Source organism: Ochotona princeps, chromosome 16 (genome assembly GCF_030435755.1).
Source record: "Ochotona princeps isolate mOchPri1 chromosome 16, mOchPri1.hap1, whole genome shotgun sequence".
Classification (NCBI taxonomy): Eukaryota; Metazoa; Chordata; class Mammalia; order Lagomorpha; family Ochotonidae; genus Ochotona; species Ochotona princeps.
Window position 1 is genome coordinate 23,356,333 of NC_080847.1, and position 17,478 is coordinate 23,373,810.

Genomic DNA, 17,478 nt, shown 5'->3' on the forward strand with positions numbered 1-17,478 from the left:
TATAAAATGAATAAATGTGAATAAACGTTTAACAGTAACAGAAAAACATCATAATAATCACAGTTTGAGTATACATAACAGAAAACAAACAAGTGGCTCATTTTGGTAAATTCTTAGCATCTGCCAAAATGAGGGTTTTTTTAAATTAAGAATTACTTAAGCAAAATTCTAAACGCTGGGCCTAAACCACTTAAAATATTTACTTCTTTATTAATAAAGGATATTTAGAAAGTTCATAGAAATAACTATTAGGAAAAAAAAACTGAAACTATATTTCAATTCTATTTTTCCATGAATTTCCTGAAGTATCTTCATATTGCTCCATTTGTTTTCATTTCCCAAATATTTGTGATTCAACAGGACAAGAGCATTTTATGACACAAATCCAGCGACTATATGAATAGTGAGATCAAACGTGTGAAGCAAGAACGGCCACACCTTCTAGAAATGACTGGGTCGCTGGAGCTGAGCGTTCTAGGAGCTGATCCAAAGGTCTATTAAAGCTACGCCTGCTCACAAAAGCAGCATTCTTAATGATAAAAAAGAATGACCCTTAGCAGAAATCTGAAGATAATATAATGATCATTTGAAAGTATTCTGTTCAGTGATGCTGGACGCCAGGTGTCTGTGAGATATTTATGGAGGAATATTAAAATATCATTGTTCTGTGTGCACGCGCGCGCGCACACCCACACACACACTGTGGAGGAGATTCTACCACGAAGAACTGGTACTCACATACAAAGAGAAAGCACACGGTTCTGTGAATTAAGCACATTTTTAGTTAGAAAAGAAAGGCTCAAAGCAAACTGAACAATTACCATCTTTAGAACTAGCCAATCACTTGAGAAACCTTCCATACCACTTTCTTACAATACGTAATTTAATTTATCTCACCTGGTTTAAAAGTAATCAAACAGGAACGATTAGTACAAGTGCCTTCTGGGAAAACTAGTATCTTGGGAGAAAAGGAATAGATTTACTATTTCAGGCGAATTAATAGATTATCTTTTATTTTCTTATGATTTAATAAGCAGCTGTGAATGCTTAAAAAACAGAAAGAAGATACAAAGATTAAACCACAAGTGTAATGAAAACTAGAAACATTACTCAATTTTCTTCTAAAAACAAGTATAGTCCCACTACCAACAGGAAAACTAGAAAAGCAGACTTCAGCTTTGAACAGAGACTCCCATTAATGAGACTAATGATTTAGATAAGCTTAGAGAAGATGTAAAGTTGTGCTCAAAGTATGCACCAGGCTGTACCAAACGCTTTGGCTATATGCTCTTTACCAATCAATGTCCCACTTCTTTGCTCCTGTTTCCTCATTAAATGATGTTTGCTCCCATGAGATGCAGTTCAGGGTTGTTTCAAGGACAAAGAAATGGTTACAATGAGCTTATTGCTTCTTCAAATGAGCTGGTGTATGGAATACAACTTAACGTCTTTTTGTTTCAGGAAATGTTTTTAGCTTGTCACATATTTCTTCGCTTCTGCCATGTGAAAGTTATGCTATACAGTGAGCTCCCTCGTTAATTAGAGGAAATAACGGCTCGATTTTTCCGAAACGTTAAATTCAGCCATGAGTAAATTGCTAAGCACATAAAAACAGAAAATCCCGGCGCTCACAGCAGTTAGTGAGGCATACTTTATCATCAGTTTCAGTGGAAATTCTACAGCCAGGCATCTCACAACGAATGAATACAGAGAATCATAAAACCACAGAGCTGGGAGAGGCATTAAAAGTGCAGAGCACTCCCTAATGCTTGGATTCTTTCTACAATATCCCCCCCAAGTGGTTGCTCAGTCAATACTCAAAACTTCTAGAAAAGAATTCCCAAGGAGACTATTCCAACTCTGGAAGAAGAAAATTCACCCTCAAAGAGCAAAATGAACTAAAACCCACCCCTTACCTCACCTTTCAATCCCAGACACATTCCTTGGATCCAAAGAGAAAAGTCAAATACTTGTTCTAAACTCTGGCTCTTGGCAATCATTTAAATATATATTATATATATATTTCACATGTTTTGGTTTCTAAAACCTCCTAGTTCTCATGGTCTTCTACCAAGGTCATCTATCAGGTCATCTATCAAGCTGCTAGTCTACTGGGGGTCACTTGTTTTCACCTGTGCAAAGATAGAAGAATACTTCCTGGAACTACCCCCTGGCTTTATGATGCATTAAATACTGCCCCTTGCCCACCTCAGAAGGTATTCCCATAAAAGGAACAGTGATGGCCAAGTCTGAGGAGGTTCTACAGGGGATTCTGAATGCTCACCAAACAAAAACGCACCATCTAAACATCAGAGTACTTCAGCTAATATTAAAGATCTTTCTATTTCAATAAACTTGTAGACTGTTGCGCAAAATTGAGCTTTAGGAGCTCATGCACTAAACTATAGATTGCTCATATTACTTAATGGTAATTAAAGTCCGAGAGAGAGAGAATCAAGTTATATGAGAAGGAAACACACACACACACACACACACACACACACACACACACAAATGGTTTAAAGAGTTGAGAGAATAAAAAAGAATGTTACACTTGAGTCTGAAATATTTCATTGCATGAACTGTACTGTACTTCATACTGCTTCTTTACATGAAAGCTACCTACCTCTAGGGGATGCACACGAGCAATTCTAAAGCTGTGCAATCAACTCTTGGCATGTATCAGTGGTCATCTTCTGTGTCTTACCTGGGGCCACTGCCCTTCTGATGTTGCCCGCTTCCTTATTTCATTGATCGTGTTCTTCCTGGAATCCGGATCCACACGGGATACCAACACTGGCTGCAGAGCTCGTAAGAGCCCTTCAAAACAAAAAAGTCACAGCCAAATCCTTTTGGCTAAAGCAATCATACTAGCAATAAAGCATAACCGTATGGAAAATGATAACAGCAAATCGAAGCAAACAAAGTTTAAAGACTAACTCAAAGTTTACAAGAACTCAGTTTCTAATTTCAGATAAAGTGGATATTTAGAAATAGTTCACTGATTCAACAGAGATAAATAACAAGAATAGAGGCAAATACGCTCTTCTTTCTAAAGGTCTTCTCCTTCAACTCAAACCTTTGTGACACACTACACGATCATCTTGTTTCATTTCATAAATACCCTGGAAAATGATTATGCAACGTTTCAGTACACATTAGCAAAAAGAAATTATTGCTCATTTTACTGAAATTTGCAATGCACAGTCTTCTAAATCAGTAGCTTCCTAGCACATACAAAACAAACTTCAATTTACCAAAAAGTTATTGCAATACAATTGAGGGGAGGGGACACGTTACACAAAGTATGCTAATTTCACCAAAAACAAAACAACTCAGTGTCTCAGGGTGACTGTTGTGGTGAACCATGTTAAGTCTCCACTTGGGACACCAAGTACTGGTTTGAGTACTAGCTATCCCCACTTCCCATTCAGCTTCCTACCCATGCGTCCTGGGAAGCAAGAGACGTTAGCTCAAGTGTTTGGGTCCCTGCTACCCATAGGGAGAGACCTAGATGGAATTCCAGGCTCCTGCCTTCAGCCTTGCCTGTCCTGGCTGCTGTGGGCATTTGGGAAGTAAACCAGCAGATGGAAGGATCCTCCCTCTCTCTCCTTCTCTCTTACTCCCTCTCTACAAGACAGTAGAGTCTCAGCTAAACGATGAAGGCACAAGGACTAGTATTTCTCCATAGCAGTGGAGGCAGCAGCCGACAATTTTCACAGCCACTCTTTGATCGTGTGATGCTTGCAGTAACCTTGGAACAACTGGGAACAGTTACTTGGAGACTGATTCCTTAGGGAGAGGAGTCAGCATCTGGTGGGAAAAACACTTCCCTTGCTTCATTAATTTTTATGGCAGGAAGCACTCACTGTTCCACATCATCATGTTTAGAATTACACATGGGTCCCTCATGGAGATTTGGGGGGCAGTAATGAAGAAAGCAGAGTTAAGAGAAAAGACTTGGAATATTTATCAGCTTAACACCCCAAAGAGAACGCCATGCAACAAACAACATGCTTCCACAGATTCTCTCTGTTTCTCTCTCTCTCTCCTCTCTCTCTCTCTCTCTCTCTCTCTCATTTTCTTCACGTTTCTCTCGAGCAAACTTTAGCATGCTTTGTTTTTAAAAACCATTTTCTTTGGCAATATACAAGGACAGAAAGACATGATGAGGGCTGGTGATACAGATGCGTTTTTAAAAGAATAAGGAAGCTACAGATGGGCAAATCTCTGGATTTTTTTCATGTCAATTCATTCTTTTCACATACATAGTACCTCATGAAAATGAGCAAATACAATTGAAATGATTTCTTACATGACAGTTACTAAAAAGTTTATCAAGTCACACGTGATTCTTTTCACTTAGAGCATATGCACGCAAATATTTCGTCAGTGCTGCAAGTACTTACTGCCAATCAGAGGGGTCTGTGCATTTTCATTTCGAGACACCATAGACGGTAATCCTGCTACAACACAAGCTATTCCATCAAAGAATGTGGAATGAGGGGCTGCAACAAAAATGGGTGCTTCCAACGGACTTGCAATCTTTCCTTTCACAGTAACTATAAATCCCATTGTGAAGAACATGGCATGACCCAGAAGCTTCAAAGCCGGGTGAGTAATTTTCCTTGAAAATAAATATGAGAAAGACTTAATTAGCTTTGCTCGTGGAAGCTAGCAGCAGAACTTGACTCTAACACAGTAAGAAAGCCAAAATACGTCAGAATGTTTCATTTTTGAGAATGAGTAGTTGACAGTAGACACGCTGCAGAAAGCTGTTTCCAGTTACTAATCTAAATACTTAATCTGAGGAAGTAGATTAAGGAGATTACCATTTCCATTGCACAGATGAAGAAACTGAATTACAGAGAAGTGAAAATAATTTGCCCAAGGACATGTGATTAACATATGGCTATATTAGCTCTGTCATTGCAAAGGGGTAAAAAAGAATTGTCGGGGTGCGAGGCCCGTGGCTGAGGTGGTTCGAGAGAGCCGAGGGAGAGGTCGCCGCGGTACCGTGCTACCGCTGCGAAAGCCGGGGACCGAGAGCCGCGATGTTCCGAATCGAGGGCCTCGCGCCGAAGCTGGACCCGGAGGAGATGAAGCACAAGATGCGCGAGGATGTCCTCTCCTCCAAACGCAACTTCCTCATCTACGTGGCCCTGCTGAGAGTCACTCCTTTTATCTTAAAGAAGTTGGACAGCATATGAGGATGGAGCGTCACATTCAGCTGCATGGGATGAGCCTGGATGCAGTTTCTACTTCTCTGCAAGTGAATAGGCCTGGAAAAGTGCATGAAGCTCTGACTGCATGAACACGCAAACTCAACTTGTTGAAAACAAGCCTGGCCCTGGTAACTGACCTTCACAGCTAAACTGTAAAACTCTAGGAATAATGAAGAGACTGTGGTCCTGGTGTGCCTTTCTGCCTGTGATTGACGGCCTCCATGAGTATTGGTGTAACAAATTGCCCAATCCTATTTTTAGCAAGTATTAATTATAAGGAAAAAATGTGTGAAATAGCCCTGTCTTGTCAACCGTTTCTGCTTCTGTTGGTAATTTTGTCTCCAGTGTGTTACGTTGTATAGATGTCAGCCACAGTGACATTTAAGCACAGGACCCATTAGTCTATATTTTTTAATAAATGCACCAATTTTTATAAATTGAAAAAAAAAAGAATTGTCAACACATAACCCCCTCTGAGACACTCAAATCAGTATTGCTCTTCAAAGTAGTCATTTCAGAAATCTACATGGAGTAATAACAAGACCAGTATCTCCCCAAATTCTTCTAGAATGCTCATGCTGTAATTAGCCCTCATTGAGAACCTTAAAAACTAAATTTATCAGCTCAGGGCTTCCAACAGTAATCTGCACACATCCCAAAATCCAGCTGTCTAGTCTTAAAAAGATTATGCATTAAAGATTACTTAAGTTATCTAACCATGCCAGGAACTGCATAGAACACACAGGACAAGGAAGACCCAGTCAGTCAGTCTCTGATATGCTCAGCTAGCAGGGAAACAAAACCCGTTCCCACAAGTGCAAATGCAGGATAGTTTGCTCAGTAGTAGGGAACGAGCACACAGCTTTTCTTCAAAAATTAAAACAAAATATGTTTACTGCTCACGGTTATCTAAGGAGAGCTGCAAAAACAAGATAAAAAGCAAAACAGCAACAAAAAATGTGAGCTTCCTGCCTAAGCACTAATGGACCAAAGAGCTATTAGGAACCAGCTCCAGAGGGAGCTTCTGTGACTTGTATTTCACAGCAAGGAGAAGCACTTTTCCAGGGGGCACGGACAGCTGCACTCCTGTGCTGTGCCTTAAATTAAGAGATGAAATCCTGACTCAGGTAAGGACACAAAGTGTGCCCCTGCGCCAAATTCACACACCTCTCCATTTTGATCTAGTGTGATATCACTTCTGATAACTACATTTCAAAATAGTTCATCTTCACAGCCAAAAGCTAAGTCTATTTAAAAGCATTTAGCAGCGACTGACAGCCTGGTTCCACACAATAGCTTCAACATTGCCTGTCTGGGAGGAGATGAAGATGCCAATTTGATTGACAAAAGCGAACCTTCCTTTGCCAACATTGCTTGTATCTATTTTATAGAGTATCAGACGATCCCTTCCATTACCCTAGATTTTTATAAGCCACCACCAACACACAGCAAAAGAGGTAATTTTAAAGGAACTTGCAGGTTATTAAAAAAAAAAAATCTCTTGAAGTGCTGTTTTATACAACACAACCTTGAGTTATAAAACAAAGAAGTGCAACTGGCACGGATGGAGGCATCTCTGGGGCATTGCCAGCACTGGATTCATTTCCACTTCAAACTAGCCTTGTGTTTGATATTGATATTTGTTCATTAGAACTGAAACTAAACAGCAATCTAAATATCTCCTCAAGAGTTTCTGCAGCAGCCTTTTCTTTTTTTTTTTTTACAAATTTCAGAGGACATCTCCACATTTGAGATTTGGATGAAAGGAGCACACCCTTATGAATGAAAAAATATTGCATACACTTTGGGAGCGTTCTACAGTTCCCTCAAACCCATCTGTGGTCCTGGGACCCAGTAAATCTACATGAAGAAGCCCCACTTTGAAAACATCTAGAGGGCAGGCATCTGGTCCTGGCCGTCTGGTGGCACGTTTGTTAACTCAACATCAGTCTGTTCTCGGATACCATCCTCTTTACACAATGCTTGAGAAGCAGTTCCCGCTTGCCTCAGAGCTAATGTTTCTGAAAGCCTAGATTATTTTAATAACTAAGTTATTCATTGTAACAATCATTAGTTAATAAAGATCATCATGGATCCACTTAATCACACCACCACAGAGAGCACACCATTACCGCAGAGGGACAAAAACAAACGTGAAAACTGAGGAAGAGTGAAAGTAAGCAAAGCATTTTGTAGCCACAGTGGTTTCCGGGATGTTAGCTGGGTATCTTAAAGAGCCAGAGATGTATTACTGCATTCAGCAAATGGAATATTTTTTCATTAGGAAATTGCAGCTCAATAGCTGATTATCAGAACACTCCTGGGTAGTAGTTTCTATACCAAACTAAATTAATATTCATTCTATCCAAGAAACAAAAGTAAATTATTAAAACCAAGTAGGTAACAATAACATTAAACTGTTGGTCACTGCCTATACTATGCTAAAGCCTTTTTTGTAGTCATGATTTATCTACCATTTGGACAGAAGTCTTTCTTACCTCCTCCAATCGGTCACAGGATGGGTCAGCTTGTCAGGGCAGCAGACGGTTGCAACTGCAGCAAATGGCCATGCCAGTAATATAATTAATCCCACCAGTAAGGCACGAATTGGAAGCAGGATAATGCCAAGAATAAAAATCTGAAAGTCATCATTGGAAAAAAAAAAAACAGATGAATGGACATGATTTTAACAGGTCACTATCAGAAGATTTCTGTGCTGTTCATGCATTTACTCAAGGATGAACTACGTACTGTCCTGTACCAAAGACTTAAGCACACACACAAAAAAGTATTTTATCTGATCTTATAAAGCGTGCTGTGCACAAAAGAAACGGTGAAGAAAAATCACATGACAACTTGATCTCTGTATCATGAAAATGCACAAAGGATGCTGGGGAAACAAAGAAGCTGTGTGTCTGTCCTAGCAACCAGGAAAGCTTCCTGGGAGAACCTTAGTCCTAACAGTCTTGCAGAACAAGCAGGTGCATGTGAGAAGGGGAAACTGTTTTGGGGGAGCTAGCAGCAAAAGGAAGATTGTTGATAAAGGTGTTAGAATGTGAAGAAGTAAAGGCACTGTTGAATGTATGAGCCACATTAGGAGAGGGGGAAAAGGAACATAAGAACGAAAACCACATAAATAAGGGTAGTAAATGGTGTACGAGTGCTTAACTATGTACCAATCACTTTAAGCACCTGACATGTAGTATACCACTTAGTTCTAATAAACTTCAGTCCTTTTAAGCAGAAGAAAGGCGTGGTATAGGGATCAATTAAATGCTTAAACCATACTCTAAGTTAATGGAAGAACCAGGATGTGAATCCAGTTTGGACATAAAGACTTTGCTCTAAATCCTTATAGTATATTGCCTTTTATGGGAAAGATTCTATTCTTATGTATAACATGTTGTCTTTTTTTTTTCCTATAATGCAACTACTCGAACAGTGCCACTCTTTTGCTGTCTCCTCTGACCTGTGTAGATAATCTACCAAAAAAAAAAGGTTAAAAATACAAGGATGATTCAATGAGTTTGTAAAAAATGAAATTTAAAAATGTCTTGGTGCAAAAAACATTAACCCATGCATTTTAGGTAAAAAAAAAAAAAAATTCCATAAGTTTTTTGAGGAACCTGTGTATTCTAGTAATCTGATATCTGTCAAGGCTTTTTGCACATCTGTGTGTTCCAGGTAAAAATTACATACAAATATAGATATGCAAGTGAAAATGTATTGTGCTTTGATGAATATATTAAAGAATAACTTACATAAAATAAAACTATTTTAAGTTTACTCATTATGAACTTTGCCAATGTGTTCCCCTATACAATCACCATCACAATCAAGATATCGTCACTGTCAAAATTCTCTTCTGCACCAGTCACTACACCTTTCCAAATTCCAGAAAACCGCGACTAGGCTCTTCCTCACTACAGTTTTACTTGCTTTACATATTCATGTTAATAAAATAGCATAGGATGTATTCTCTCATTTAAACTTGATCACTTTATATATTTTTTAAAGATTTATTTTTATTACAAAGCCAGACATACAGAGAGGAGGAGAGACAGAGAGGAAGATCCTCCGTCCAATGATTCACTCCCCAAGTGAGCCGCAACGGGCCGGTGCGCGCCGATCCAAAGCCGGGAACCAGGAACCTCTTCCAGGTCTCCCACGCGGGTGCAGGGTCCCAAAGCTTTGGGCTGTCCTCGACTGCCTTCTCAGGCCACAAGCAGGGAGCTGGATGGGAAGTGGAGCTGCCAGGATTAGCACTGGCGCCCATATGGGATCCCCGGGGCGTTCAAGGCGAGGACTTTAGCCACTAGGCCATGCCGCCGGGCCCGATCACTTCATATTTTTAAGATGAAGCTATTCTTCCACATTTAACAGAAGTTTTATTGCAAGTATAATTCCATTGAATAAATATAGCACAATTCTTTTATCCATTCACTTTCTCATGGCCATTCAGTCTATTGTAAGTGGTATCTCATTATGAATGTAGGTTCTATAATCATAAATTAATATTTTAATATCTAATGGGCATCTATTTTCATCTCACTAGGAGTGAAATTATTGGATAATAGATTGCATATCTTTATTAAAAAAACCCACAAAATTGTTTCCCAAAATTGTGCCACTGTTTAACATCCCTGCTGGCCATGTTAGTTAGCTCCTGATTCCCCACATTCCCACCAATATTTTGTGCTGTCAGTCTCTTTAGGGCTAGCCACTCAAGCAAGTATAAAATGATATCTCATTGTGACACCAATTCATTACATTTCCTCGATTAATAATGATATCAAGCAAATAATTTTCTTTAGCTTTTTATGTTAGCTGTTCAGTTCATCAGCCCATTTTTATTGGGTTACTCTTTATTAATTTGTAGGGGCTATTTTTACAAAGCCCATCTACATGTTTGATTGTCAACGTGTGCATTGAAAACATTTTCTTTGTGGCTAGCCTTTTCATCTTCTTAACAGCATCCTTTTATTAATACAGTCAAATCTGCCATCTTTTATTTTCATTTAGTTCTTTTTTTATGCCCTTTCTAAGAAATCTTTACCTATCTCAAAGTCAGGAAGAGCAATTTTATTTTTCTAGAAGCTTTGGGATTTCAGCGTCCTTGTTTCAATCTAGGGATCCATCTTGAATTAGTTTCTGTGTGTAAGGTGCAGTAGAGATTGTGGTTCATTTTTACCCACAGATATTTTTTTGAGTTGATCCAAAAAAGTCTTTGTTGACAAGACTTGATGTTACCTAATGAATTTCCTTGACAATTTTCTGAAGAATCAATTGTATGTTTATAGGTGCTTTTCTAGTCAGCTGCATGGGTTGGTTCATGTTTCCTTTTGTCAATACTCCACTGTCTTAAATATTAAGCTTTAAAGTAAGTTTTGAGATCAATGTGTGTACTAGAGCTTTTTTTTTTTAAAGATTTATTCAGTTTACTACAAAGTCAGATATACAGAGAGGAGGAGAGACAGAGAGGAAGATCCTCCCTCCGATGATTCACTCCCCAAGTGAGCCGCAATGGCCGGTGCGCGCCAATCCGAAGCTGGGAACCCGGAACCTCCTGCGGGTCTCCCACGCGGGTACAGGGTCCCAAAGCATTGGGCCGTCCTCAACTGCTTTCCCAGCCACAAGCAGGGAGCTGGATGGGAAGTGGAGCCGCCGGGATTAGAACCAGCACCCATATGGGATCCCGGGGTGTTCAAGGCGAGGACTTTAGCCGCTAGGCCACACCACCAGGCCCAGTACTAGAGCTTTTTTTTCAACATTCTCTGGAGGTTGTTTTAGTTTCTCTCTATTTTAGATCAATTTTCTATTTAACCTATCAGTTGACACACACACACACACACACACACACACACAGAGAGAGAGAGAGAGAGAGAGAACCTGTTGAGATGCTTACTCAGAGTTCACAGAATCCATACGTCAATTTGCAAAGAAATGTCATACTAATAATACTGAATCTTTCTATATGTAAACATAAAACATTTGTGATAGTCTTAATGAATTTCTCATTTTTACTATATAGCGATCGTGCATGTTAAGTCTTCCACATATCTTATCAATTTTATGTGCTGCTGTTTCTCTTGTCCTGTTTTTCATTTGCAGTAGGGGATGTCAAGAATTTTGGTTTTACTATTTCACCTAAATTCCTGTAATGGCTCCTTAGGCATACCTTGCCAATAGATGTTTATTTTATTGTTCTTTAAACTTGTATTCATTTATTTTATTTGCCAAGCAGAGAGAGAAGCAGAGATCTCTTATTTACTGATTCACTTCCCAAATGCCATGACAACTGGAATCAGGCTAGGCCAAGGCCAATAGACTGGAAACCAATCTAAGTCTCCCATGTGGGTGGCAGATCTCCAGCTACCTGAGTCACCACATACTTCCTCCCAGGGCCGTGTCAGCAGGAAGCTGGAGTCAGGAGCACAGGAGGTAGCTAAGCAGGCACTCTGATGTGGGATGCAGGTGTTCCCCCAACGTCATAACCACTATACCGAATGGTTGTACGGAACCTCAAGGTTAGGGGGAGGTGAGAGCTTAGAGAGCTTAGGGCCACCTTGGTCCTTGGCAGGGCATGTGTGTAGCCTCTGGCATGCACACAGACGCAGGTGAGTGAATGATCATCCCAGGATTATGTCAGAGCTTCTCAAAGCCCTCTGTGGACATGTCAGCCCCTGCCTTTTTCTCTCGCTTTTTCGGTTAGCCTAGTGTTTGCTCCAGCAAACTCCTTGCCTCAGGCAGCTGTCATATAAAACTAATTGCCTCTGATTGTTTCTGAAAATATATCTGAAAAAGGTGATTTGTGCTGGGTGAGCTCCAAGGCAGACGGCATCAAGACAGCCTTGACAATGTGCCGGTATTCTGCAGCCACTGGAAGATCAAACAATGATCATTCTTGAGAATGGCACTTTGAAGGAGCTCCAAGCCTAGTCCACCCGCTTCTGGAGTCCAGGTTGCTGTTTTCTGCCACAACCAAGGACACTAATGACCTGAGGAGAGTGAATGAGAACAGGGAAAGGAACCCTTCCCAAAGTTTACTGTGATCGCTTTCATGAATAAATGCAAACGTTTTCAGCAACATGTATGTATGTATTTATTTATATTAATTAAAATTTAAATTAACCAAAGTGTTCAGCGTGTATATTTATATAATATATATTTAAACTTATATAGTATATTTATATAAAAATATATATTGCTGAACACTTTTGGTTAATTTTCAGAAATGTGGCAAAAATTGATTCTGAAAACTGTACGTATAAATTTTTAAAAATTCTTGCCAGAGTTCTCTTTGATTTTACCCAGAATAGAGTTTATTCTCTTGCTCGTTAATGTCTTCAAGCAGTGTGCGTATTTGTGTATGTGTGAGAAAGAGAGAGAGAGAGATTATCCATATTGACCAGGATTTGTAATTAGTATCTATAGAAAGGTTTATCTGATTTAAGCTACTCCACCATTTCAGGGGCCAAAAATAGCCCTGTGGATTTTTTTTCTCTTGAACGCTGACTTATAAATAAATACAATTTTGCTATCACTCTAATTCCTACTAAAAAATACATACAAAGTAAGACAAACAAGAGCTCCAGAACTATTCCTTGCAGGGAACTTTGGATCCAAATTGCTCGTGAGGCTCTGTGGACACAGTAAGCACACTGCTTTAAAATGAACATACTCATCTGGCTTGAGTAGTGTGATGAAGAGTTAGGAAACAGGACAGTGCAGATCAGATAATGTAAGTTCCTAATTCACTCTAACAGACCCTTGTTCAAGCTCCCCTTCCAAGAAATCATGTTACCAAAAGACCAAGAAACAGTACTGACAACAAGAAAGGATCATAGCAGAGACCACAGCATAAGAAAGAGTTTGAATGTGATTAGAGCAAAGTCCTGTAAGTTGCATTGATATCCACTGTGATGAACAAATACACACTTTAGCTGAACAAGCTGTCAAATATTAAGACAGCTTATCTTCTGTGACATCTTTCAGGCTTGCTGCAAAGCACTGCACTCTGCACCACACTGCCTTCCGGTTTCATGTTCTCAGGACAGGCAGACGCTCTCTTGGGACCCTTCCCTAGTTCTTTTTCATGGCACTTACTAAAGCATGGAATTACATATTTATACACTTGTCTTTTTAGCCTTCTTAATGAGTTTTTAGATGGGCAGGGTCCCATTTTTCTTGTTCCCAGAGATGAGCCCTTGTATAACATGCTACAAGTTCTTGACGTATGTGACATTCATATATGCAGTTCCAACCAAATACCCATTGCAGCTCCACATTCTTTTGAGAAAAATGAAAACCAAGCTACCTTTCTCCCATATTATAAAGTAACAGATCCTTAAATTACCAGAGAAAGAGAGTTAAGTCCTGTAAGGAGATGCAAAAATAACAACAGTACTTAAACAAGATATGGGTCGCCATCTAAGAGTCAATGTGGGCGGTTGGAGGGGTGGGCATTCTAGCTTGGCAGTTGAGACACCTGCACCCCACGGCAGAGCTCTAGCTCCTGAGTACAGCTTCCTGCTATTGCAGACTTCTGATGAAAGTGGTGAAGGCTTAAGTAACTGAGTTTCTGCCACCCACACGGGAGATTTAGATGGAGTTCCCAGCTGATGCATACATGTAGACTGGGCAAGCTCTGTCGTTTTGTTTGTCTTTCAAATAAATAGACATTTAAAAACAAATTTATTTTGAATCATTCACTCTAAGTTGTACATAGATGAAAGAGAGTGCATCTTTTAAAATGGATATCGCAGACACGATGAATGTTCAACTACGTCTCCTGAAACATTCCTTCTTAAACCCTGGCTTCCACATGCCTGTTTTGAAAAACAGACCATTCAAGCCATTGATATTTCTTTGGTCTCTCAGGCCTACTTAGATTGCTTTTAATTTAATATCCAGACACTGTCCAGTTACATTCAACCCAAGCAGAAAATTCTAAATAAGGTGAAAAATTTGCAGACAACAAATAGCACAAAATGATGACGAATACTAAGATCACCAACTAGTATCAGGTTGTTCACACATTATCTCAACTTCAATGCTCCTTTGAGGTATTACTATTATTACAATTTACTGAATGAGAAAATGGATGTAGTTCAGGAGGTCAAGTGAGTCGGGTCAATGTCACACAACTAGCTAATAGTGACCATGCCTTTCGTCTAAGACTAGTGATTTTCCATTACACTACCACTCTCATGGACTTATGCAGAAGAGCTTTGTAAATGGCAGCAAGTCAGATGACAAACCAGTACACTGCAAACATTATGAACATGCCTCGAAGCCGAGTAGATGGCCACACTTTAGAGTATAAAAGAATTGACCATTTCAGACTCACTTTAGTCTTGGCTGCAGGTCAATGTAGTTACAAGTGTTGCTGATGTTTCAAAACACAGTGAAATGCCTATCTATTACAAGGCAGGCAGGCCACATTTTTAAACTTTTAGTTTCTAACCAGGATGGGAAGTATCCAGCCCGCAGGTCATATGAGGCTCGCAAAATCATTTTGTCTGGTTTTACCAAGGCAACTGCAGGAGGGACTCCAAGTTCAAGAAATCTATAAATTTTTAACTTGGTAATTTATAGTCCTTGGCGGAAAAAAAAAATGGTTCCCCACTGCTCCAAGAGGCATTTGTTCCGGTATTGTCATCTGTTCCCTCCTCTCACACCCTTCTTCAGACACCCATTCTACCTCCCCTCTAACCACTACCCCACACTGCTTAGCACAGGACTTCACTTTATTTTTTTTTTAAGATTTATTTTTATTGCAAAGTCAGATATACAGAGGGGAAGTGAGACAGAGAGGAAGATCTTCTGTCCAATGATTCACTCCCCAAGCGACCGCAACAGCTGGTGCTGCACCGATCCAAAGCCGGGCACCAGGAACCTCTTCTGGGTCTCCCATACGGGTGCAGGGTCTGCTTTCCCAGGCCACAAGCAGGGAGCTGGATGGGAAGTGGAGCTGCCGGGATTAGAACTGGCGCCCATATGGGATCCCAGCACGCTGAATGCTAGAACTTTAACCCCTAGGCCATGGCGCAGGGCCCGGGACTTTACTTTCCCTCTAATATAGCACATTGTTCTGCAAAGACTGTGCCAAAGTCACACTCCTTCAATGTAACATAGACACGTGTGAGCCAAAACGCAAAGCACCAAAGCCTTCCTTTCCTCGTGCAGCGCACACGGGACAATGTGGGTGGCAAGGTCTATCTTGTTCTGCGATAAAGACCTTCACCAAAGAGGAAGCCACAAGCGTGTATGTAACTGCTCTCGGTCAAGCAGCCTTAAAGAGAGGAAACGGGACTTCCTCTGGGCACGTAACCCTTTTTAACACTGGGAGACACTGGGCGACTTCTCAGCTTTGCATCCAGGCAGGTGACAGCTGACACAAGCCAAAACCTCCCCTTCTTTTCTGCGATCCTAGCCTCAGTGCCTCGGCTCAGGTGGATCATTCCAGCTTTACCTGTTCCTAATGCCAAGCCTGGGCCCTCTGCCTTCTTCACCCCACCCATCCCAGGCTGACTTCTCTCCTAACCTGAACCCCAACGAAGTCTCATACTCGCTCTCCCGGTGCAAGTGTGCCTCCCACTGCACGCTCACAAACTCAAGTGCAAGCTCCCCAGCAGGTTCCTCTCCCCCTTCTGGGCCACCTCTGGCTGGCTCCGCCTCTTCACCTCAGGGATACGGCTCGCAGGCCGCCGGTTCTGCATCCTCCAAATATCCCCGACCCTCAGAGCGCATCTTTCTCATCCCACTCCCAGCCCCTCACGGCTTCTTCCTCAGACGCCCGCGCAGCCCAGACTCACGCCCCTCCCTGATCCACGCCCCCTTTCCCGGGCAGCCTCGGTGGTCAGACCCTGGAGTCTCTCCGAAGGCTCTGCGCTCAGACCCACGCTCCTCACCTGGACGCCCCTCGCCGCGCCTATCCGCGTCTGCTGCACGAAGGGGTTGGGCACGGGCGGCGGGAAGAAGGACGCCTGGCGGGGCACCATGGCTGGACGCAGCCCCGCGACCCCAGCACCCGGCACGGTGGCCGCTACCGCCGCCGCCTCGGCGCACCGGTTCATGGTCCGGTCCGACCCAAGCAGAGCCCGTGGGTACTGCAGCACAGTCGGAGCCGGCGCCCCACTAGAGACCCAGCCTGGGGCGCCGCTCTGGGGCTTGTGCGCAGGCGCCTGTTACCTAGCCACGACTGCTGTCGCCCCGCCCCTGGCCACACCCCCTTCGGCATCTGGCCCCGCCCCCATAGAGGTGAATGCTTCCTGCCCTGCAACCCTTGATGAACACAGTATTCCTGAGACTCTAAGGTGAGCCTCTCGAAACAGACTTCTCTTGTTTTAGGAACCAGGTCGACTGGATTTTAAATCCAGTTTACAGGTTATGTGATGCTGTCCCCACGGACATCACTGTCTCTGAACGGTAACAAATGTTATTCAGATAAACGGAACCTGGGTGTAGCAATGCAACCACTTCCATCAAGTGAACTCATGTGTCCTGGGTGGGTTCTCTGTGCTTGGTTGCTAGCGTCCTTTGTCTTGGGGTAAACCAGTTTGAGTTGGGTGTTTAGTTGATGGATGAAAGAGTTCTCATATGGAAACGGGTACTGGAGCAAGATTTATCCCAACTCAAAATCTACATACTGAAGGGGGTGGTGGTGAGGGTGGGATGGGGGGTTGACCAGGACGGAGAAGAATCAGTTGCTCCTTCCAGAAAAAAAGCAGAACAAGAATTGCCCTCTGATACTAAATGAGGAACCGGATCCTGAAAAAGGAAACGTCTGGGGTGCCCTGCCTCTGCACCCCTAGGAAGTTAAGGGCCTGTCTGGACCTATATACAGCTGGTGGAGGCGGAGGGGGGAGTGGAGCAGCAGCTGGGATGCTGAGAACAAAAGGAGACGGGAAAGTCAGCAGGCAGAAGGCCAAATGATGACAACCAGAGTTTGGGGCCTAGGACAGTCACTCCGCCGAACTTCCCCATTGCAGAATTGCAGAATCTTCCAACCCTACAGGACGGGTGGGTGGCCTTGAGTCAGGCCCCCATCTGTGAGGAATGGCACATGATTTCCTACAGAGTAGGGCCGCAGGAAGGTTTCAGTAAAGCCGCTTATGTGCAGCATCTATAGACAAACGCTCCAGTGTAACACCTGCTAATTAGGCAAAGGAGCAGCTGAGTTTGCCCCTGCTGAAGAACCTTGATAATACAACCACATTTTCATCAGGACACAAGCTTCCCAGTCTAGGGG

At 42.0% G+C, this 17,478-nt stretch overlaps 2 protein-coding genes across 2 annotated transcripts in view; one reads left to right on the forward strand and one right to left on the reverse strand.

The window, feature by feature from the left end:
• LPCAT2 (lysophosphatidylcholine acyltransferase 2) overlaps positions 1-16,388 on the reverse strand; it is a 61,979-nt gene extending 45,591 nt beyond the window's left edge. Inside the window, exons 1-5 of the mRNA XM_058675166.1 lie at positions 16,139-16,388; positions 7,724-7,863; positions 4,410-4,627; positions 2,708-2,820; positions 898-958 (exon numbers count right to left, since the gene is read on the reverse strand). Coding sequence (XP_058531149.1) covers positions 898-958; positions 2,708-2,820; positions 4,410-4,627; positions 7,724-7,863; positions 16,139-16,303 — 697 coding nt within the window. The 5' untranslated portion in view covers positions 16,304-16,388. The remainder of the gene's footprint in view (positions 1-897; positions 959-2,707; positions 2,821-4,409; positions 4,628-7,723; positions 7,864-16,138) is intronic.
• LOC101523031 (mitochondrial import receptor subunit TOM5 homolog) lies at positions 5,024-5,418 on the forward strand. The gene has a single exon (XM_036492600.2). It carries the CDS (start codon positions 5,055-5,057, stop codon positions 5,208-5,210), a length of 156 nt encoding a protein of 51 aa, XP_036348493.1. The 5' UTR covers positions 5,024-5,054; the 3' UTR covers positions 5,211-5,418.
• Positions 16,389-17,478: the final 1,090 nt, after the last annotated feature.